Raw genomic sequence first — 23670 nt, 5'->3', positions numbered from 1 at the left:
ATAAAAAGGAATCTATGTTAAATTCCAGAAGGACTTGATGATGTTGCTAGTGGTGATAGTAATGTTGGTGATTATAATAAAAATGTTGGTAATTAGTATAACTGTATAATCGTGATTCTGTTGGATGTGATGGTGATAATGAAGATAAGGAAAGTCATGATGCTCATAATGATAATGCTGATGATAATAAAGATAATGCTAATGATCAGAGTAGTCCCATTAGGACTGATAATGATTAATATGATGGTTATGTGATATAGTCACAGTGACCAAAATGGTAGTGATGATGATGATGACGATGACAGTGATACTGATGACGGCAGTAAATATAATGGGGATCATCATGGTAATTATGGTGGTATTAATGCTGAAGTATGATGACTGGTGAGAACGGTCATAAGAATGGCATGATACATACGATGATTATGATAACTATTGTAGTGCTAATAAGTATGATGAAGGATGTATTAGTGATATGGTAGTGACAAGTTGATGGTAATGACGGTAGTGATGGTGGTAAGAATGATGACAGTAACGAAGAAGATGATTATGATGATATGAAGACAACTATGATGATGAACATGATAGTGATGATAGTGAGCAGGACAACGATAGGATGATGGTGGTGAAGACGAAAAGATAAAGGAAGATGAGAGTGTGATGATGGTGGCCAAAATTTACCAAACAATAGGTGTATGTGAGGCACTTAATAGAAAGTTAATAACATTTAACTTTCACATGAACTCAATAGAAAAAATCCAATTTTAATCTCTAATTCAGGTTATAGAATCTAAATCCTATGAAAGTAACATTTAACAGTGTTCATGAAAGAGCAGCATACGATTCCATGGTCTGCCTTTTTAAAAATCATTGTTGTATTAAAAATATAATTTGAGAACCTGCATAAGACCAAACTAGACTCCCTTAATATAGGTGACAATGGTGGGTCTGTGACAATATATGAGGCCACTGGTAGTGGGTCCAAGATCTAACTCTAATGCACAAAGTGACTTACTGGAGCCCATTATGTATGGAGAGACACCCTGCTCAGTCTACACCCGGGAGTCAGGGGTGCAGGAGGAGAGTGCCTTTGTCCTGCCTCAATGAGATGATGGGACAGACTTAGTAAACTTTCTATGGGAGGCCTTACCCTCTCCAAGGAGCAGATGGGAGGTTGGGGGGGTAGGGAGAGCAGGAGGAGAGGAGGGAGGGGGAAACTGGAATTGGAATGTAAAAAATAAATTGATAAAGAGCAAAAAAATATAATTTGAATTTTTTACCCCTCAACATGATTTCACAAAGACACCCATGTTACATTTTACTTCTGCTGAAATACTTAACTCAAAAAAGTTACAGATCACCATGTATACTATTCCCATTAAGAATATAGCGAGTCCTTTATAATTAGCAAGCTTACCAAGAGCAGACTAGCCCTTCAGGAAAAAACAAACTCTTGGAAGAGAATCAAGGCAAGGTAAGGATTTTCAGAGTTAAAAGGCTATAATCCTATCACACCAGTTGCAGGCCAAGGGGCTGTTTTACAACAGAAAAGAGAGTCCCTTGATCTGTAAAACATCACACATATATCCAGAGAAAACTTTTATTTGCCCATGATCCTCTCCCATTAGGGAAGGAGAAACCATTTGATCTGTAAAACACCTTATAAGAATCTTTTATCAGAAGGGAGAAGCTGTTTAAGAACAAGACTCCGGAGGCAGGGAGGTATGTGGTCAAAGTAACCTAACTTTTCCTAAGCCATTTCACTGTGAAGGATGAGTACCAAACATAAAGTAGGTACAGAATTATAGAAGAATAATTAATGAACTATTATAATGATGATCCATTTGTATTAGAACTTTAACTGTTGGTATTAGCATCCAAATGCAAAGAAACAAACAAACAAAAAGTTCACCAAAGATTCTTGTAAATAGAGATTACAGTGTGACTACAGTGACATTCACGATAAACAACTTGTGTTTCTGGATTATATTGTATTGTATCATATAATCCTAACCCTTCAAAGTAAGACATTGTAACACTTCCAGGTGATAAGGTCCATTTAGAATGGGCATCCTCCTTGAGGTCACAAAACAAACTACTAAATGGAAGACTGAGGGGGAGGTAGATTGTCCCAAATACCCTAGTGTCATTCTGTACAATACTAATCACAACAGGGGAACCACCCATCACCTCCTTAGTGAATTCAAATTTCATCATGAAGTTTGCTTGGGATGATTAAAGAGAGGGCAGAAATGACGACATTTGTAAGAGCTGTGTATAAGCTTTAAGATCTAAGGTGTGATTTACATATAATCTCCTTCCCGTTTGATATGAGACAAATAATATCCCACATTGTGACCATAATGCCAGACTAAATCACTGTCAAGTGAAGACTTTTCCATTTCAAAAACACTAATTCAACCAAGTGACAACTATATACCAGGTACAAGAAAGAAATCTTAAGTTTTTAAGTCACCAAGGTTGAAAAATTGGTAAGAAGGTGCTATTTGTTAATGTAGCATAGTCCACCTCATCTTGACATGCCTTTAAGACATATGCTTAGATGCTGACTAGATACAAAATGCCATGTGTGGGATGTCTAGGCAAAACTTAAAACTATATTAAATAAATGAATTTTTGAAATCAAAATATGAAACTCCAAAAATGTGAGTACTGGTCTAATAAAATTTTGCTGCTAGGTTGGTAAGAAATGAGACAGCCTTACCTGGCGATTAAGAAGACAGTGCACCACAAATATCAAAACCCCCTGCAGGACATTGATGATGGTAAATAGATAGGCAATGATCAATCTAACTGTCTTTCCGAATTCAAAGACCATAAATAAGCCAATGCCCCAAGAACATCCCAGTACAAATAGCTGAACAATGGCTTTAAATGTCATGATCCTGGAAGAAAACAAAAACAAGGTTAAACATTGTTCATCAGGCTTTCACTATATGTTAAAAGTGAGCATTGGTGGAAACCATATTTTTATGTGTTATGTTATGATATTTGGGAAATTTTTGCTTACTAAAAATGTATCTATCCTTATGCAAGATGTGCTGGGGTAATGGTAGTGCAGAACTTGTGAAAGTGACCAACCAATGACTAGCCCAACTTGGGCGTCACACCACTAGAGTGAGTGCACACCTGACATTGTCTGGGTGGTCAGAAACCAGAGGCAGGATAGCCCACAGACCCCTGATAGAAACAAGTACGACTGGCAAAAAAAAAGTAAATGAAATAATTCTTAGTGATATTCTGCTATACTCATAGACTGGTGCCTATCCCAATTGTCATCAGTGGGGCCACCATGCAGCAACTGATGGGAGCAGATACAAAGGTCCACAGGCAAACACCAGGTGGAGCCAGGGATACCCTGCAGAAATGGGGGAGGGAGAAATGTAGGAGCCAGAAGTGTAGAAGATACCATGAGAACATTGCCCACAGAATCAACTATGTGGAGCTCATAGGGACTCTCAGAGATTGAAGCAACACAGACCATGTATGGGTCTAAGCTAGGTCCTCTGCATATACCTTATGGCTGTATAGCTTGTTGTTCTTCTATGAGTCCCCAAAGTGGGAGTGGAGTGTCTCTAACACTTTCACTTGCTCTTGGACCCTTTTCCTCCTAGTGGGTTGCCTCACCCAGCTTTGATATGAGGGTTTGTGCCTAGTCTTCTTGTAGCATGCTAAGCCATGCTCAGTGTAAAACACTGGAAGCCCTGCTCTTTTATTATGGACAAGAAATGGAAGAGGAATGAATCTGGGGAACAAGAGAGGTGGGGAGGGACTGGGAGGAGTGGCAGGCCCAGCTGAATTTGATGTCTTTTAAGATGTTGAAACTGTTAGTGTCTACGGGGGCTTTTGACTTAGACTGCATGGATTTTCAATTAAGAGATGGCTGTGTGCCTGTGAGGACAAGGAATAGGATATAATGGTTTAAAAACGAAGTGTTTGGGTATCAAATTAATAAGGGGTGAAGTGTGATACATCAATTGTCTACTCAGTAGGAACTAAAATCACCTGAATGGCCTGCTTCTGAACACACCTGTGAAGGAGTCTTTCAATTAAGGTTGACTTCTGGGAATACCTTGGTTATGGTAATTTGAGGAAGGAAGTCCTTCCCAATGTGGGCAGCATAATTTCACTGTGCTGGGATGGTGCACTGTATAAAAGGTAGAAAGGGATCTGTGTATGTGGATGCATTCATTACCATCTTCTTTCCATTTGTGGATGAAGTAGTGCCGGGTACTTCAAGACCTACTTGCCTTGACCTTCCTATGGTTGTGGACTATACACAGTTCAAGACTGAGAGATAAAACATATGCTTTCTCCCTTAATATGGATTGGCCAAAATTTAAATAATAAAAATGTCTTAGTATACAATAGAAGGAATACACTAGTTTGTCTGAAATACAGAATTTTCTAACTTCTTCTATTCAGTGTTCATGATTATGACCAGGGGAGTGTACATGGAGTTTTTTCCTACATTTGTGTGTTTTTTGTGGTTTTGCTTATTGGTCTGGGTGTGGGAGCCAGGGCTCCATACATACTAACCAAGAATTCTATCTATGAACCAGAGCCAGACCCAATACCATATTTTCCATCAAGGGTTTCTCCCTAGAAAATGTTGCAATGGGAAGAGCTGATTCTGGTACATTCATACTTGGTATCCTGAAGAGTAGAAACTTCTTTATTGAGGGAAGAAAGCTTGCTTCTCAAAATCCATATAGTTTGAAAGTAGAACACCAGGTTTATCTGTGGGAATGGCATGAGAAAATGCATTGGAGTTTTCCTTTAGGGTTCCTTCTTCATATAATACAACTTTGGCTGGAGCTGAGATTCATTCTCCAAACAATTCAGGATCCATAAGAATTCCATGGACATTCTCTGATTTATTGTTTACAGCAAATGATATATGTCCTGTAGCCCTAATTTCTTGTTTAGTTTCCTGTATAATTTTTGGTCCAAATAGGATATTTTGGAAGTAGAAAGCTACTATTCCTGACCTAGGCAAAAAGTACTAATTAATGTTTCTCAAAAATAGAAAGACATCTTGTGCAGAGTAGATGGATATTCACTTAATGTTTTCTGAAAGTACAAATCAACTAATGAATGTAGAACGTTAAAAACAATCCATGGTGGACTGCTATGTTATATATTTTAAATTGTAATAGAGTAACCAGAAATAATATAAGAGATGAAGGATGAGGGGAAGTCCTGGGGAGTGCTTTCTGTGTATGGCATACTTAGTGTACTCATGAACTCACAGCCATTGTGGCAATCCACGTAAGATCCACTCAAAACCAAGCCAGTAAAAATTTCAGCATGGGAGAAGAAGAAACTCTTGAGGTTTCACCCCAACTAAGAAATGAGAGGTCTTGATAGCTGGAATAGGACAGAGACTCAATAATCCTTTTTGTCTACAGTCTTTGATATGCTAGGCTCCACGCCCATGCACATACAGGCTATATTATTTTGACTTATTTGTATGTATTTAAAAAAGAAGAGGATGTGAAATTGGGAGGAAAACTGGAGTGAAGAAATAGGGGGTAATTAAAACCATAGTTCCTTGTATACTTCAGTAAAAATCTCAAAAACAAATTTGAAAAATCAGCTAAAGGGAGATGAGCAAATGAGGGGTAGCTGAATGATGACAATATATTCAGGAACAAGTACCTTTCAGACTGAGCTCTGGTTCCACATCTTCACCTTAGTTCCACTTTAACAAAAAAAGTACATTCTATTGTTGGCCAACTGAGTGTAGACACACCCACCAATAATACACCTACCAAGATAATGGCTGCCACTGGCCCCAAGAAGCTCCAGATGAATGCTCTGTGAAGGCTGAGCCAACAGCTGTGGATAGGAGATAAGAATTAGCTATCTCTTTCACTATAGATGTTAAACAGAGGCCCCCAATGTACGATCTGACACTGTGCAGAACCATTCTTTCCAAGCTGGATTTCAGATGGAGTTATTATCTGACACAAGATGGGTGCAAAGGAGCATCAGATTTCCCAAGTCTGAAAGTAGAAAGTGATCAAATAATGGGAACGATTAAATGACTGGAGAAGCAATGAGGATTTTAAAAAGTAGTAGCTATGAATGAACAACTTTCATGTTATAGCTAAAATAAATGCTAACTCAACAAATAGCGGCAAAACAAGAAACTGAGAACCAACACGATTGGGGTTTGCAAAAGACAGTAATATGCAGACAGGCTGGTTTGAGGAACAATATAAAAAATGGAAGGATAGTTGTCCAATGAAAAGTTTGACGTTGAACTTACATTTATACATTTCTACCCTGCATACACTCTATACTTACTGGGTGTGTGTTCCATAATTTTCGTGGCCAGCTATTGCAGACACAGCGACAATAAAAGCAGGGATTCCATAGCCTACAGGATACATGAACCTCTTCTTGAATCGTCCTGAGCTGCTGTAGTTGGCCACTTTGAGATTCCTCACAGTGAGGAAAAGGTGTAGTCCTTCCAGAAACATCCACATGAAGGAAGCCAAATAGAGGTAGTGCAACATTCCTGCAATGAGGGAGCACAGCACCTAGGAGGGAGAAAAGAGAGTGTGGGGCCGAAGCAGGGTGTACCTGATCCGATTCTCAGTACGTACTACTCACTGTATGTTCTTGGCCTGCAATCTCTACAGAATTATATAGCAACTTTCTTGGAGAGAATGGACATTGAGGGAGCCCCTCCATGTCATTGAAATTCACTTTCCACATCAATCAATAATCAGGTCAGAAAATGCCAAATAGTAGATACTGTAGAGCATGCCTCAAATTGGTAATGCTCAAGGGTTTGTAGACCATGCTCCATTGTCCTTGAACTTCAGACTTCAATGACATGTGCTCTTGCTGCCTCCTAGAGGTTTTCAGGGAAATCTACCTGCAACTGTTTATGCTGGACACTTTCTTGAAAACCCATTCATTGTCTTTCTTTCCATCTTGGTTTTATTTTCCTTCCTAGCTGAATGTGTCTTATATAAAAGGAAAAAAATAAATAAAATATGGTCCTCAATTCTTTGTTGCAGGATCTGTATTCAGAGAAAATGATAATGAACCCCCAGAAAACAATATTCACTATTTATTAGTACTACATAATATGATGTTCTCTCAAGATGAGATTTGGTCACTTTCAGTAGATGGACACCCAAGCTTACACATCGAAATAAGGTGATAACAGAAATAAATATTAGGATATTGAATTTTAAATATATGTGTGCTTGTAGTCTGTAAGCATTACAAATATTTTGCAACTGGTACTGTAACATTACTTCCCTGATTGCTCTATGAAGTCAGATCCTAATATCGAAACCCGGAAAATATCATTTACAAAAGGAAACATGAAAACATACTTCTCTTTATGGGAAAATATTAACAAAATACATAAGAATAATAAATTAAACTGAATAATATATAAGAAACAAAACTCTTCTTTAACAATGACATTGTATGATTACCATGCAAGCTGAGACAGAGTTTTTACTTATTTGTTTTATTTTATCTCGTATTTTGCTTTCTTGGTTTTCCCATTGTTTGTGTATGCTTGCTTTGGGGTTTGGTTGTTTTTGCAGAGTCTAAAACAGGTGAGACAACTTCTCTATCATTTTGCATCATACCCAGCATCGAGAAACTGCTAAGGGTAGGTGTCAAGTATTTTCAACACAGAAGATGACAATCTTTAGATAGAATGCATGTGCTCATTAGTTTGATCTGGTCTTTGTTTATTGGGTGATCCAAAGCACCTTACCAAAGATCAGAGTTTTTCCTAATAGCTAAATGTTCCTAGCTTCCTCTAGCTGCTAGGAAATCAAAGCTCAAAGTGCCACTTCTGGGAAGACTCCTTTGTTACATTAGAGTATGACAGAAGAGCTGAGACAGTGGGAAGGAAACCCTTGTCCTTTTTTATAGAAATCACTCACAATAGCAACAATGAACTGTTGATGAGTCTTAATCCCTGAGTAGCAATCCCTTCTTAATGAGCCCACCACTTTCCTGTATTTTTTACTTATTTATTTTGGGCTAGAGTCTATGTTGCGAAAGCTGGCCTCTGATTCACAATCCTCTTATAGCTTCCCAAGTGGCTGACTACAGGAACAAGCCCTTGTATTATTATTTTAATGGATGCCTATTAACAGAACATAGTCCTCTGAAATGTTGTCCCATTTCAATATGTGTACACAGCATGAAATGATCAAGTCAGTGCCATTGACATATTTATCATCCGGACATATACCATTTATTTGTGCAGGTGCTAGAAATACTAAAATGCATTGTTTCTGGCTAATTCGAAGTATTCACTTAATTATTGCCAATGTCCTGCTATATTATTGGGATCCACCCTTATCATGACTATATTTGAGGTTAAGTCATCAACAAGTGGGTTTTCTGGTGCACGTTGAAACCCATGACATATAACCTAACTATCATAAAGTGAATATTTTATGTTACCAAAAGTTCTAAAAAACACATTGTATGCCCAATCAATATGGACAAATTTGTCCATGAAAATGACTCAATATTATTTTTCTGAGTTATTATGTGAGAAGTCACTTGAATGAATCCAAGCAGCAACAAGGATGAAAAGTTAAAAACCACCTACAAAGCATTGTGGCAAATTGACTGTCAATCACTTCAAGCCTCTAATCATACCTCTGATTCTGGCGTCTGGTAGATAGTCAAAGAACTTCCCAGCCAAGGGCTACATCACCCAGCAGGCCTAGTAGTTTGATGGGGTCAAGTGGCAGGAGTCTAGCAAGTAGATTATGAAAGGAAGTTGTATGCACTCCTGGTTTCTTTCATATAAACTTCCCCGTTTACAGTATATTGTATTTTGGCCATTTTTCCATTGGCCCTAAAGGATGACTTTGAAGCTGTGTGTAGTTGTTAACAGAGGTGTCTTTAGCATGTAGGTAAAGAATGGGCACACCTCAAATATACTTATTTACCTCTATTAACAGATGTTGTGAAACTTACGTGATGACTCGGTAAGAGCACTTGATTTGCAAACATGAGGACATGAGCTCAAATCCCCAACAACCACATAAAAGTTGGACATGCCTGTAAGTGCCTACAACCTCAGCACTATGGGCTTAGGGAGGCAGTTACATCTGAAAAGCTCTCTTGTCATTCACCCTAGCCAAAATGGCAAGCTCTTGATTCAGTAAGAGACTGTGTCTCAAGGCAATAAGGAGGACAGAATAGACACCTGAAACCTTTTGCTGGCTTCTACAATCATACACATAACTTCTCATACCTGTACAGTGGTGTCCATGCACTACACACAGATACCACATACACCAAGAACATTGTCAGGTAACATTACTGTTAGGAATGCTCTCAGCTCCAAAATGTTCAAATACACAAACTCCTTCAATTCTACACAGAAAAGGAGCTAAAAATTTCATCCTGCATTTCCTCCCAACATCTCTACAGATGTACTTCTCTCTCTTTATACTTACTCAGGGTAAGATGACTATGACTGATTAGGTCAATGAAGTAACCTGACTTAGTCACCAACCTTAGGCTCAGTTCTGTTGATGCCTGTGAGGAAGAGAAGATCGGCCAGGAAGAGGCAAATGGAGAGCTGCAGGTGGAGTGTGGTGCTGGTGTTCTGGATGGGCCGGCACAGGAGAAAGGTGACAGCCGCCAGGAATAGGCACAAGAGAGAAAGACTCAGTCCCACGTAGGTGATCACAGAGAGTGCAGAAAGCACAGAGTCCTCCTACAAGCCACAGAAGAATATTTCAGAGTCTCCATGTCTATACAACAGTTATCATGAACATCAACACTAGGAAGCCTGGGAACTTGCCATGTCTTGTTATCTGTTGTTCCATCAATGTTGAGATTAGTGCTTAGCACACACTATTCACTTAATAAATATTAACTGAATGAAACAAGTATGTGAAAGTACACAGCATGATGGACATTGAATAGTAAGATATTAATAAATGGGATAAAGCGAAATGGGGGAATGCAAATTTAAATTACAGACTAAAAGCCACAAGTGTTAAACATTCCACAAGGCTGACTTACTGACTGAAACCTGTGACTGTGGAGAGTTGGAGCATTGCAGAATGTCAATGACATTATTATAGATGTCTTTAGCCCTGTGGTATCATCTACTACCACCTCTGTGTTACCTAGTATCCTTATATATATATTCTGTAGATCCTTTTGAAATACATAAGGAAACCCCTAGCTTCCACTAACTCAAAGGCTCAAAATGTCATCAGCATTGAGGCTGTACTAGATTTCCCAACTTCCTGTGATCCACTTATCTGATGTTCCACAATTGCGTTTGGATTGACTTTATCCATTATTTTCTTTGTTCTCTACAATAGAAACATGGTATTTAGCGTAATCAGGACCTATTTCCCTGGGTCATTGTCATTGATATTTGTCCCTTGAATAAGTATTCTTTATTTTCTGTGAAAAGGCAGTTTTGGTGATTTTGTTATTTGATGTAGATAGGAGGCTATTAGGTAAGTTTCCTTCAACTTAAATAACCTGAGACCTAGTTGACCTCTGGAAATTCTAGGGAGCCATGCTGAATGCTTGATAATAGCCAGTTGACTTAGTTTGGGTCAACCAGGGAAAGTTTCAGTATAACTATCTTGCAAGTGCAGTAATGCATCCAATTCCAGATCCCCTTGGCCCTACCACTTTGGGGTCTGCTAACCCCACTTCCCAACATTTAAGGGTTTTCCTTGATATGTCCTGTTTACTCTAGACACACTTAACAGAAGATTCAGAATTTCCTCAGCTTCACTTAACCCATCTAGCTGATGTTTCCAACATTGTGTTTTTAAAAATGACTTGAGTCATGATTTTGTTTTTCTGTTACTATAAAACCTTCATGAAATGGTACCACTGGATACAGCTGAAATAAAATTACTGAAGAAAGATCATACCCAAGCTCCACCATCCTTCAGTTATAATAACCCTGAACTGTGTGTTCTGTACTGATTCGGAGCATTTTCCAGGAATGCTATAAGTCATGTATACCCAAAGTGGTAATTAACTCATAAATACTGTTTGCATTGTCACCCAAACTGTTCCCATTTTATCTCCACAATCCACTACTATTATTTCTTGAGAGTTTATTTAGCAATTCTATCAGGGGAGTGAAGCTACCCATGTACCTTTGTGGGGTTTCAGAAGGAAAATATCCCCATCAGTTTGGGTATTTCAACATTGCTTCCCCAGTTGGTGATGCACTTTGGGGAAGTTACAGAGCCTCTAGGAGGTACAGTCTCTCCAGAGGGTATATGTCTCTCTAGGAAGGTAATGACTGTTTATAACTGTGCCTCATTGCCCCTCCTCTTTTTCTTTCTCTGCTTCCGGTTTGTGGACAAAATGTGATTGTTCATCTTCCTGCTACTGCTGGGATGTCACACTTTCTGTGCCATGATGGATGCCATGCTTTGGAATCTGACAGAAAAACGAACCTTCTTCTTTAGATTGACTTCAGTCACAGCATTTTATTCCAGTAACAGTAAAGAAACTAACAAAAAACAAACAACAACAACAAAAGAAACTATCAAAACTTTTGAGAAAAAAACGTGGCCCTCCTCTTTCATGGATGGTCACCTTCTAAGACCAAGCATGTAGCTCCAAAATGGGATGTACATGGAAGAGTTAGGGTGGAGAAGCAAGGAGGACACATTCCTAGCCAATCAGTTCAGTTGATTAAACCCTGGCAATCAGTCTTTCAACAGGACATCAGTGAGATGACAGAGGTGACAACAAGACTACACTCATATTTTTATGGGTGTTTCTTGGGATCATCCCTTAACAAACCTACAGTCAATTAGCTTTTATAGACATATACTAAAGTGAAAATCCCTTTCATAGTCGAGACCTGCAAGACTTGATACCTCGAGGGATAGAGCCATGAGCACAGCAAAGCTGGACAGGTGGAAACACTTGCAGGTGGTGTAGGAGTCATTGGTGTGCATGTGAGAGCAGCCCTTAGTGGACCAGCTGCCCCCTTCCTCTGATCCTTCCCAATGGACACAGAGATGCTCTGCTCTTGGGTCAATAGGCTGCAAAGAAAATAGTATAGTGGGACATTTTTTCATAATTACAACTTTTGTTTATCTTTAATTAGGATATGTGACAATGGAGCTGGACGTTAGTGGCGCACGCCTTTAATCCCAGCACTCGGGAGGCAGAGGCAGGCGGATCTCTGTGAGTTTTAGATCCTGGTCTATAGAGCAGGACAGCCTTCAAAACAATGCAGAGAAGCCCTGTCTTGAAAAAAAAGATATGTGACAATGGTTTGCATATATGATCTAATAATTTCCATTCTAATTTTTCCCTCTAATCTTTCTCAGTTCTTACCTTTCCTGATCCCCCTGTCTTTTCTGCACTTCTACATGGTAACGTCTCCACTTAGGTTAATATGACACACATCGGGTTGAGAAAACACACGTGGGGACATTTCACATCCTCTCCTCTCACATAGATTTTGTTTCATCATTTATTCTCTCTCCGCATATTTCAGTGCCCTATGCATTGACTTAGAACTGATTTGCCAGTTTCTTGTCACTGATGAAATGAATCATGGGTACTTGTGAGACACCAGTGCTTGAAGAGAGATGTCAAGTGTCTTTTTACAGTCTGCCTTTCTGCTCCATGCTCCCCCTGGAAAAGACCAGTCCATCTTTCCTACCTCTGACTCTCAGTATGCTCAATAGTTCCCAGGGCCCCATTGCCTACTTAGGTTTCAGAATGATGATAGCTTCCCTTTGTGTAAGCATACAGATGACTTAGCACTTCACCCCCAGCTTTCTGGAGGTGTCAGTCACAAAGAAAAATGTATATGTTTAAGGAATACTAGAGCTGTACTGACTGATTTTGCATATTAACTTGACACAGCTGGAGTCATCTGAGAGCAAGGATCTTCAGTTGAGTAAATACCGCTGTGGTAGGCAGCTGTAATGCATTTTCTCAATTAGTGATCAATGGGAGAGGGTCTAGCCCATAATGGGTAGTGCCATCCCTGGGCTTGTAGTCCTGGGTTCTGTAATAAAGCAGGCCAAACAAGCCAAGTGGAAGAAAACCAGTATTCATCATTAATCCATGGCTTCTGCATCAGCTCCTGCCTCTAGGATCTTGTCCTGTTTGAGTTCCTATTCTGACTTCCTTCAATGATGAATAGGGCTGTGTAATTGTAAGTCAACTTTGCCACAGCAATTAAAACCCCAAGATAAGAACCAAGTTAATAAGTATATCCATCACCTCCCAATTTAATTTTAGTGATTATCTTGGAGATCTACTCTACTTGAAATATATGTATGCAACAGTAGCAATTAAGGAAAAAGAGACCAGGAATATGAGAAAAGAGAAAAGATGGAAATATGAGGGGGTGTTGGAGGGAGGAAAGAGAAGGGGGGAAATGAGGTAATTATATTTTAGTGGAAAAAAATGACGAAGAGTATGTGTTACACTAATTTCTACTGGGTTGAAGCATTCCATCCTTGAGATTCAGGAAGTGTTCAATTCAGCTATGCTCGCCACTATACCACCAATGCCCACTAAGTGTGCAATTCAGAAGTCTTGGGCAATTCCTGATTCACAAAGTCCCATTCTTTGTTAAGGTTATAAAAGCCGTGAGAAAAGTTGAGGAAGGGAAACTCTAGCCTTTAAAGTCCTCACCCATGCTGGGCTGGTCCTTTTCGTGATCCACCCTAAGTCCAGTTCATTTGAGGTCAGAAGAAGGAAGGTACTGTTTACCCTCACTCTCTCTGGCAAGTTCACCTATCCTGAGGCTGAAACATTACTTCACTGGTGTTAGAATATAACTTCTCTGGGACCACAACATAGACTGAAGAATAGCAGCTCTCTAGGACATCCCTTGGACTTCATCACCGAACTGAGATTGCTCAGATATCTGGTCTCATGAACTGAACAACTAATTGAACAACTACTGGATCCTTAGTCTTTCTGTTGTCCTACTGTTTCTGTTCTTTTTAAAGAACACTGACTAATATGTCCTCTTTCCCTTTCCTCCCTCCAAAGTATGCTTGCTTGCTCTCTTTCAAATTCACGGCCTTCTTTTATCATTAATCATTGTTGTATCACATATATATGTATATATATGCATATATATGTATATATATATTCCTAAACACAACTTGCTCAGTCTATATAATGTTACTTGCATGATTATTTTCAGACCTGACCATTTGACATCATATAACCCAAGGCAACATGATATTTTATTATATTGTCCTATTCTATTTACATACCCTGCCATGAATGGATGTAAGAATCCCCTCACCCAAATCTTGGCTACGGGCTACGGTGACTGATGTTATTGGAATTATTGAAATACAGTCTCTTTCCAAAATCTTGGTTTTCATTCTTTGGATGTACACCATAGCATGATTGATGAATTCCACTGCAGTTTCTTTTCTCATTTTTTGATAGGTTCTATATTGTTTTCCTTAATGTCTATATATTTCCTACATTGTGCAATGATTTCCTATTTTCTACATTCTCATCAATACACACAATTTTAAAATTTAAAATCAATACACAATACAGTTTAAAAACCTGGGTAACTTAAATCGAATGTCCTCTTCACAGTTCTACATGTGTGTAAAGTGTATTCTTATTAGTTGTCCCCTCTGCCTCTTTGATCTCACTCACAGGCCCCACTGTCCCTAGTTTTCCATAATTCCTTTTCCAACATTCATATCTTTTGTTTTGTTTCAATTGTCACTGAATTTAAATGGGACCATCTGTGTGATTAAAGGCTTTGAAGTACCCATTTGAACCTAGGGGCAAGTGAAAACCTTGTCTTCTTTCATCGAATCCTTCCACAGTTGAAAATGGTGGCCTGTGGCCCCTTTTCTGAACCCTGGTTGATTGACTGTTGATATGAAAATACAGATAGTAATAGCAATGAAGTTACACAGGATTGAAGTTTTTCAACATTTTGTAATTTCTATTACTTTTCAATGATCACAGTTAGATCTCATCCCTTCTGGAAATTTGATTAGACCATCTGCCCCTTCAAACATTTCACAGAAGGGATGATATCTCAGCACTTAATAGAACTTGCTGCTCTTACAGAGGACCCAAATTCCATACCCAGCATCAACACTGTGTCCCATAACTGTCTGGAAGTCTAGATATAAGAGATCTGATATTCTGTCTACTATGGGCACTATTTGCTCTTGTGCACAGGTGTCCATGCAGGCAAAACACTCATGTGCATGCAATAAATCTAAACTTCAAAATTGTTTTTAAAGGGATTTTGAGAGTAACCTCACCTCAGTATTTTGTAAAGTTAGGAGTACAGGTTCAGACAGGACAGGTTTGACTTCTGAATGAATGGCGCCACTCACAATAAGAGAGTTCAATTTTACTTCCTTAATCCCTTTGTTGTTAAAAAAGGATTCATTTAGATACTTTCCAAGGGACTGATACGCAATAAGAGCGACTGCAGTCTCATCTGAGGGGAAAAAAAGGAAATCATACTAGAGATTTGATACACAAATATCTTACGTGTGGACTCTGAAGTAACCATAATGTATTATCTAATTATTCATTCCCAAACCCTCTCAACTCTTCTATCAATATATACAATACATTCCTTTCCTCTATATATCTCCCCCTTTCCTCACCTTTCCTCTCTTTTATCCAACCTTTCTTGTCCCTCCTATTTTCCTCTCTCTTCTTCCTCCCATTTTCATGGAATTAGAAGTTAATTTCTAAACTCCAATTATTCATGTGCTGTTGTTACTTTACAGTGTGTAGGGTGTACTATATTATAGAAATCTTGTTTGTTGATTCCATGTAAAATTAAAGAAAGTTATACAGGTTTATTGTAAAGACATTCTAGATAGTGAATTGCCTTTTAACCCCAGAATAAAACCGATTAATACTGTAAATATTAAACTAGTTGCTCTTGACGCTCACATGTTTATGGCAAAAAAAGTGCCTAAAACCATTTATCTAGTCAAACACTAACTCCCCTCTTGGTGTAGAAAAGAAAAGGTGGGGTCTATCTATTGAATGATGTTGGGAGGCTCAACTCAGAACAGCATTCCATCACTGAGATAGATGAGTCTGCGTGTGGCACACCCATTCTAGGATATGAATCTCAGTGCAGGCAAATTACAATGGCTAGTGGATGTCTTTCCATGTGTGAAAAAACAAAGCAGTAGGAGACCATCCCAGTCATGCCAAAGCACAGAACAATACTCTCTGGGGAGCCTCTGACCCATACTTCCCATTTGAAGCTACAGTCAGTAACTGCCTCTGTTTTCATTTACTACACTTTTAAAAATCAACTTATTTTGATTGAGCAATGACTCAGCAGTTAAGAGCACCAGCTGCTCTATCATAGGTCCTGAGTTCAAGTCCCAGCAACCACATGGACCTTACAACCATCTATAATGGTATCTAATGGCCTCTTCTGGCATGAAGACATACATACAAATAGACAGCACTCATACCTAAAAATACATAAATAAATAAAATTAATACAAAACATTTAGAAATCAGCTCATTATTACAACTTTATCATTCTTAGATTTGAAAGATTTCAATTAGTAGTGATGGTATGGGGAGTATTAGAAGTTTGTCAAGTACATACAGCAAGAATGCCCTCTCCAGAGGCCTCAAAAATCTCTGGGGCCTTGGGTAGTAGATCAGTGTTCACCATGGCATACGAATGAACTTTGGAAGCCCATTTCACATGGAGGGATGCTCTCTCAGCCTGGACACATGGGGAAGGGCCTTTGTCCTGCCCTAGATGAAATGACAGACTCTGGAGATCCCCCCAAGGAGGGCCTCACCCTCCCTGGGGAGCAGAGGGGGACTGGGGTAGGTAGTGGTTGGTGGGGGGCAAGGGAAGAGAGGAGGGAGAGGGACATGTGAAGCAGGCTTGTTACTAATTTAAATAACAATAAATTTTAAAAATATGCTGTCCTTGTAAGTGTTCCTTAACTTTGTCTCTGATGTGCCTAATCAGTAGTCAAGGAAGATCTTTTCTACCTACTCTTAGAGTCCCTCTGTGACTGTGAGTGTGTGGCCCTTGACCCAGTCACTTAGTAGGAGAAAATGCTAATCTTAAAAATATCACCTCCATTCTTGATTCCTTTGAGAGCACTAGCACAGTCAATCTCCATCGTGTTGTTTCCAGCTTCCAGAAGAATCATACTGCTGCACCTCTTGGTTTCATACACTGAAAGTAATGACAAAGTGAGTTCTTCCACACTTGTAGCAATAATAATAATGATGATGATGACAATGATATTTTCTGGGGAGTTCCTATATTTGGAATTCTGATTTTATATGCTTTTCACCAATCTGGGAAGGTTGGAATCACTAAGAGGATGACTCATACACTAGTTATTAATCCTTAGGTTATGAAATGTCTCCTGGTAAAGCCCACATGCTGAAGGCTTTGTCCTCAGTTGGTAGTTATTGAGAGGTGATTGACTGGATATTGATATTTAACTTAATCAGGTCCTTTATGTGACAGAAGAATAGGGGCTAGAGGGAGCTAAATAAATATTAGCATATATAAGAAGCTGCATTGCAAAGAGGATTGAACACTCTTCCCCTTCTGAGCATTAAAAAAATATACACTATACATACCTGGGACAAATATGGGTTGTTTAAACACCCTATCATATATCATGGGCCTCATTACTTAGGGCTTTGGGTGTCCTTTTTGAGGCCTCTAGCACCATCAGTTTATCTATCTATAACTGAATTCACAGATTAATGGTATTTTTGTAAAGTTCTAGATACTAGTGGGTAAGTTGGAAGAGATAAGCCACTGAGAGTTTGCATTTGATATGTATGACTTGTCCCTTGTTCTTTCTGCCTTCTGCTCAGCATTCTGTAGATCCATGATCTCTGTTTCAGTGCACATTGACCCATGCCATGTGCACTTTGCCAACAGCGCCAGTGAAAATCTGTGACCCAATCACATCCAAACCCTGTCAGGTAAATCTTTCATGATTGAAGTGGATTTCCTCACGTATTCTGTGATAGTTATGAAATGTGATTAACTCATCCTTAATTCTCACATGTGTGTAGAGAGTGCTACTCATGTGGTAGTTTCATACATTATGTCTTCAATTCCAGGAAATAACAGATTATATTCTTCATAGGCTGTGAGTATATCTAGAACCCAATTATTTTTATTGTGCTATAAGTCAATTTGATATTTCTTACCTATACCCAATGAAGAATTTTCACCCTTTGTTGGCACCGCTGAGTTTTCATTCAATATATGGAGTTCCACTTTGTGAAGTATGTCAGTAGCTATTTTTGCAAAGTTCTTTTTGGATTCTTGTCCACTCAATTGTCCCTTTCAAAAAATATAGTCAATCAAATGGATTCTTATCAAAACTTAAAGAAGAAGAAATGTGACTAAGTTTTGCTGGCTGGTTCCAGCTATGGGAGGAGTGATGTATTTTTTGACACTTGATACAATCTTTGACTGAAAGCTGAAATACTCTAAATCCACCCCAAAGTTTCTCAGTTTCCATCTACATCTTATTGCAGTAAATTCTTAGTGGTAGAAGGTCATCTTGGGCATGTTAGAAGGGTGAGGCACACCACAATCACACATCTTTCATGAGTTAATTTTAGGTATAACGCCTCCCCCAGATCATGACAACAAAATTTACTATGTATATATTTCCACCTTTACCTGGGACAGAGGACACAATAGACTGTGGATGACAAGTACTCTATATTATTAACCAGAATGAGTGAATGTGGTGCTTAAGCAAGAGAATGACCCAGCAAAACAGACTAGATGATTTCCAAACCCAGACATTGCTCCACTCACCCAAATATCTGCTTGTGGTCCTATTTTCTTCCCGCTGTTCACTGAAAAAAATTCACATTTAAACAAATATAGGAAACACCACATTTTGTTCACATTCATTCTCCAATCACCCTCAAGTTGGATTTTTCCTGGTTGCTCTGCAGCCCATCCATCTTCTTATTGTTTTTGTTGCTGTTTATTTGGTTGGCTTTTGCATTTTTAAGAGAGGAAGAACATGTAGTTGAATGGGTAAGGAGAGGCAAGGATTTAAGAGAAGTTCTAGGAGGGGAAAGAATATGACAAAATAAATTTTCAAAATAAATTCTTAAAAATAAATAAAAACATGTTAAAAAGTAGAAAATATATTGTAAAGTCAAAATTTAAGTTATTTCTTCCTTCTTAATATGTAAGTAAATTGTCTTTGTTCATGTTCCATGCTGTTTTCCTTTCATATTGTTTCCTACCTCCCACCAAATCCTTTATTCTTCCCAAGCCCTTGCTACTATTGTGGTATATTTTTATGTTTGGCCTTAGACATGCTTTTACTAATTAGGATTTTAGAAGGGAAATAGTACCTTTATTGTTTAGCTATCTCCTCTGAACTGAAACATTCTCTTCTGGAGAAGGCCGATTAAAACTCAGTAAATAAACAAACTTCAAAAGCCTCAAGGAAGTTTATGAAACTTAAAAGATCCACAAGACTCCCCTCCCATCCCTTGGTTATTTAAGCTGTAATAATTGCTGAGGAGAGAAGATTTTCCAATTAGATCTGATGAACTACTTTTTAAAATGTGTTAAGAGAACTCCATGTCTGTAGTGAGCTGCAGTCCCTGTTCTGTGGGCTTGTAGATACAGCTCCTATTCATAACCACTCAACAACACTCTTGTAAGTAACTCTAATAAACTCACTGGCTCAGTAAGTTAGATGTAGTAGAATCATTTCTTTGATTAATCAATGGTGTGCGATATGGGGCGAATAGATAACTTGTTTGTATCATCCAAGAAAAGTCATATGGCACCAACAAAACCAGAGACTTTTAGGAAAGCAACATCCGTGTGGCACCTGTGTTGGATTGTAGGGCATTTAACAGTGTCTGGTGTTTGTGAGGATGGATGTCTGCAGAGGCAATCCCAATATGGCTACCTTTCCTCATATAGTAAGGTATGTTGTGCCTTCTTGCTGTAGTGGTGGTAGTGTGCTCCCTGTGATGGAAGGTAGGATAAACAACTGAGGGTAAACTGTCTGAGAGTAGAGTGTCCGTGGGAGGAATCACAGTGTGGCCATCTTCTATTTGGTATATGGTGGCAGGCATCATTGATGACTGGAGTCCATTAAGCCACTGTAGGAATGTCCACCAATCTCCTGATGGAGTAGAAAATACATTATAATCCTTGAAATTAGCATATATGGGAGGAGCCGTAAGCAAGCTATGGCATCCATTGCTTGGCCTTTGCTGTGTGCAACTAAATTCAGGTTTCTTCCCAGAACGAGCTTAGCAGATAGGAGAGGAATCACACTGAGAAAGACATTACATTAGTCTCTTGATTTGGCAGGGAAAGCAGAAAAGGGAGAGCACAAGATGCAGGCATTGGCTGGCTATTTCCTAGACCTGGCTGGATTAAAACATAAGAGAATGTAAATTAAATCCGTGGTAAAGAGCCCTTCGTGGGATTTGCTTGCAACCACCGAAAGGGAACCCTGGTCACCTACCCACCAGGAGAGGAAGAGGCTCTTTCTGCACCCACTGTAAGAAGTGATGAGAAAGAGACAATAAAAGAACACACTCATCATCAACAACAACAAAAAAAAACAAATATGACACCACCAGAGTCTAGAGATTCTACACCAAAACCTGAAAACCCCAATGCAGATGAAGCAGAAGGCAATACCTTAAAAACACCTTCAAAGAGGATATGAGAAAATCCCTGAAAGAAATGGAAGAAAAAACAAACCAAAAATGCAAGAAATGGAAGAAAAAACAAACCAAAAAATCCAACAACTGCAATAAAGGGAGGAAAACACAAAGCAAAAATTACAAGAAATAATTCAAACCATGCAAGGACTGAAAGCTGAAATAGAGACAATAAAAAAAACACAGTCTGAAGGAATGCTGGAAATAGAAAAACTGGGGAAACGGTCAGGTACTACAGATGAAAGCATAACCAACAGAATACGAAAGATGGAAGAAAGAATCTCAGGTGTTGAAGGCACACTAGGAGAAATAGGCTGTCAGAATGGCTAAAATCAAAAACACATATGACAGTTTATGCTGGAGGGGATGTGGAGACAGGGGAACACTCCTACACTGCTGGTGGGAGTGCCAACTTGTACAGCCACTATGGAAATCAGTATGATGATTCCTCAGGAAAATGGGAATCAGCCTACCTCAAGACCCAGCAATACCACTCCTAGGCATATATCCAAAAGATGCAAATTCATACAACAAGGACTTCTGTTCCACTATGTTCATAGCAGCACTATTTGTAATAGCCAGAACCTGGAAGCAGCCTAGATGCCCTTCAACTGAAGAGTGGATAGAGAAAATGTGGTACATTTACACAATGGAGTACTACTCAGCAGAAAAAAAAAAACAATGGAATCTTGAAATTCCCAGGCAAATGGATGGCACTAGCAGACAACACCCAGTCACAAAAAGAGAAACATGGTATGTACTCTCTCATATGTGGATTTTAGACATGAATCAGGGGAGTGTCAGCCTACAATCCCACTGCCAGAGAGTCTGGGAAACAGAAAGGACCCTAAGAGAGATATGCGTGATACCCCAGAGAAGGTGGGATGAGGAAAGATCTCCTGAACAGATTGGGAGCATGGTGGGGGAGGGGAGAGGGAGCCAGGAAACATAGAGGGGAGTAGAGGAGGGGAGAAGAGGACATGGGGGAACAGGAAGGTTGAGTTGGGGGAAGAATAGAGGAGAGCAGGATGAGAAATATAATAATACAGGAAGTCATTCTAGGTTTGAGGGGAGATCTGTCACTAGTGAGATTTCCAGAGATCTACAAAGATGACACTAACTGGCAAACTAATCAATAATGGAGAGACTACCTTAAATTTCCTTCCCTGATAATGATTTTGACGACTATCTTATATACCATCCTAGAACCTCCATCCAGTGACAGACAGAAGCAGAGGCAGACACCCACAGCTAAACACTGAATTGAACTCGTGGAACCCAGTGACAGAGAGGAAGGAGTGATGAGCAAGGGGTCAAGACTGGGCTGGTAAAACCCAGAGAAACAGCTGACATAAACAAAGGGGAGATCTTCAACCCCAGACTGATGGCTGAGAAGCCAGCATGGGACTGATCCAGACCCCTTGAATGTAGGTGTCAGTGAGGAGGCCTAGGCAATCTATGGGGCTTTGGGTAGTAGATCAGTATATATCCCTGGCACACAAATGGACTTTGGGTGCCCATCCCACAATGAGGGATGTTCTCTCAATCTGGACACTTGGGGGAGAGCCTGGGACCTCTCTGGAATGAATTGACAGACTCTAGAGATTCCCCCATGGAGGGCCTTACCCTCCCTGGGGAATGGAGTGGGGTTTAGATGGGGAGGCTGAGGGAGGAGCAGGCATTGAGGGGAGGGAGAGGGAGCTGGGACTGACTTGGTAAGCGAGCTTGTTTCCAATTTAAATATATAATAAGAAAAGGTGTTGTAAAAAAAAAAGATACACAGCATTGTAGCAGTTGACTGATGAGGACCAGGAACTCATAGAAGAAGTCTATGAGTAATGGAGGACAACAGAGAGTTAAGTGTTCTTCCATGCTGCTGTACTGATGTTGCCTTTTTGATTAAATAACTTATAGAAGTAATGAAATCACTTCATATTTTGCTGGTTCTTGTTAATGGTTCATTTTTAGTGAACAACTGGTATTTACTTGGAGATAATGGTGGGGGATGTCTGAGGTCCTGTGCACCCTCATTTAAAAAGTTTCATTATGTAACTGTAACCCTTAAGTGTCTTACAAGTTTGTAAAGCATCTAGAAGAACAAATAGAGCTATTGTGAGTAGGAAATGTCACTCCAGAGGACATAACATTAAGGGAAAATCTTTCTGTCAGAGATGGCTTGACTCCCTATGTATTGTTGACTAAAAGGCACACAAAGTCCCACAAACAATAAAGACTATTACCAATACTTGAGTGTTGCATGGCAGAACTTTATGGCAAAACCTATTGCTAAAGACACCAAAATAGTTGGCTGAAGAACACAGATAAATAAGTTTGTGTCATATTGGATGCCCTTCCCCTTTGTAGACTGGCTTTCAAAATGGTGGAAAGTACTATGTGAACTTTGGCAATGGAAGTGTCACTAATAATTGTATTTGACTATAAATCCTGCATGCTATTCAACTACATGCTGGACAAGTTATGCCCACTGGTGCAATCATGGCATGGGTGTTACGAGTATAACTGACTGCTTTCTATTAAGGTCTCATTCACAACTCACATCTGATACTGTAAGCCACTGATAGAAGTCAAAGGCCCCAAAGATAGCACAGTGCTTGTTCTGTTTAATAAATGTATAATTTCAGCAAATTGTCTCCCAAACGTTAGTTATTGAGAGAAACGTCTTTATTGTGGGTAGAAATATAGTGCAGAGACTCACAACTGTACCATATCCACAGAGTAAGTCTTTCTGTGACACAGTTACCTGATTCTCAGACACGGAAGAAGGAGCAAAGATGATCAATACCAATGTGTCCACAGCCTAGGCTTAGAGGACATTGTGGAAGAGCTGGCAGAAAGAATGTGAGAGCTGGAGAAAGGGGGAGTGGAGCGTTTATGGCTGTTTCCTCAGAACTGAAATGTTCCATTTTG

General features: G+C 39.3%; 1 protein-coding gene across 2 annotated transcripts in view; it reads right to left on the bottom strand.

Annotated features, from left to right (window-relative positions):
• The window catches only part of Adgre3 (adhesion G protein-coupled receptor E3), a 51711-nt gene that overhangs the window by 5544 nt on the left and 22497 nt on the right, over positions 1–23670 (bottom strand). The window contains exons 6-16 of one of the 2 annotated variants that reach the window (XM_005081404.4): positions 19974–20192; positions 18851–18891; positions 18229–18364; positions 17126–17227; positions 15309–15490; positions 11904–12071; positions 9545–9748; positions 6334–6569; positions 5796–5862; positions 4670–4761; positions 2726–2906 (exon numbers count right to left, since the gene is read on the bottom strand). In XM_005081404.4, the coding sequence (XP_005081461.2) occupies positions 2726–2906; positions 4670–4761; positions 5796–5862; positions 6334–6569; positions 9545–9748; positions 11904–12071; positions 15309–15490; positions 17126–17227; positions 18229–18364; positions 18851–18891; positions 19974–20192 (1628 nt within the window). The remainder of the gene's footprint in view (positions 1–2725; positions 2907–4669; positions 4762–5795; positions 5863–6333; positions 6570–9544; positions 9749–11903; positions 12072–15308; positions 15491–17125; positions 17228–18228; positions 18365–18850; positions 18892–19973; positions 20193–23670) is intronic. The other variant, XM_021233726.2, reaches the window with a different exon arrangement.

The sequence above is a fragment of the Mesocricetus auratus genome, unplaced genomic scaffold, assembly GCF_017639785.1.
Source record: "Mesocricetus auratus isolate SY011 unplaced genomic scaffold, BCM_Maur_2.0 Super-Scaffold_100676, whole genome shotgun sequence".
Classification (NCBI taxonomy): domain Eukaryota; kingdom Metazoa; phylum Chordata; class Mammalia; order Rodentia; family Cricetidae; genus Mesocricetus; species Mesocricetus auratus.
The sequence above is the reverse complement of the archived record's forward strand: the minus strand, read 5'-3'. Positions and strand labels throughout refer to the sequence as shown.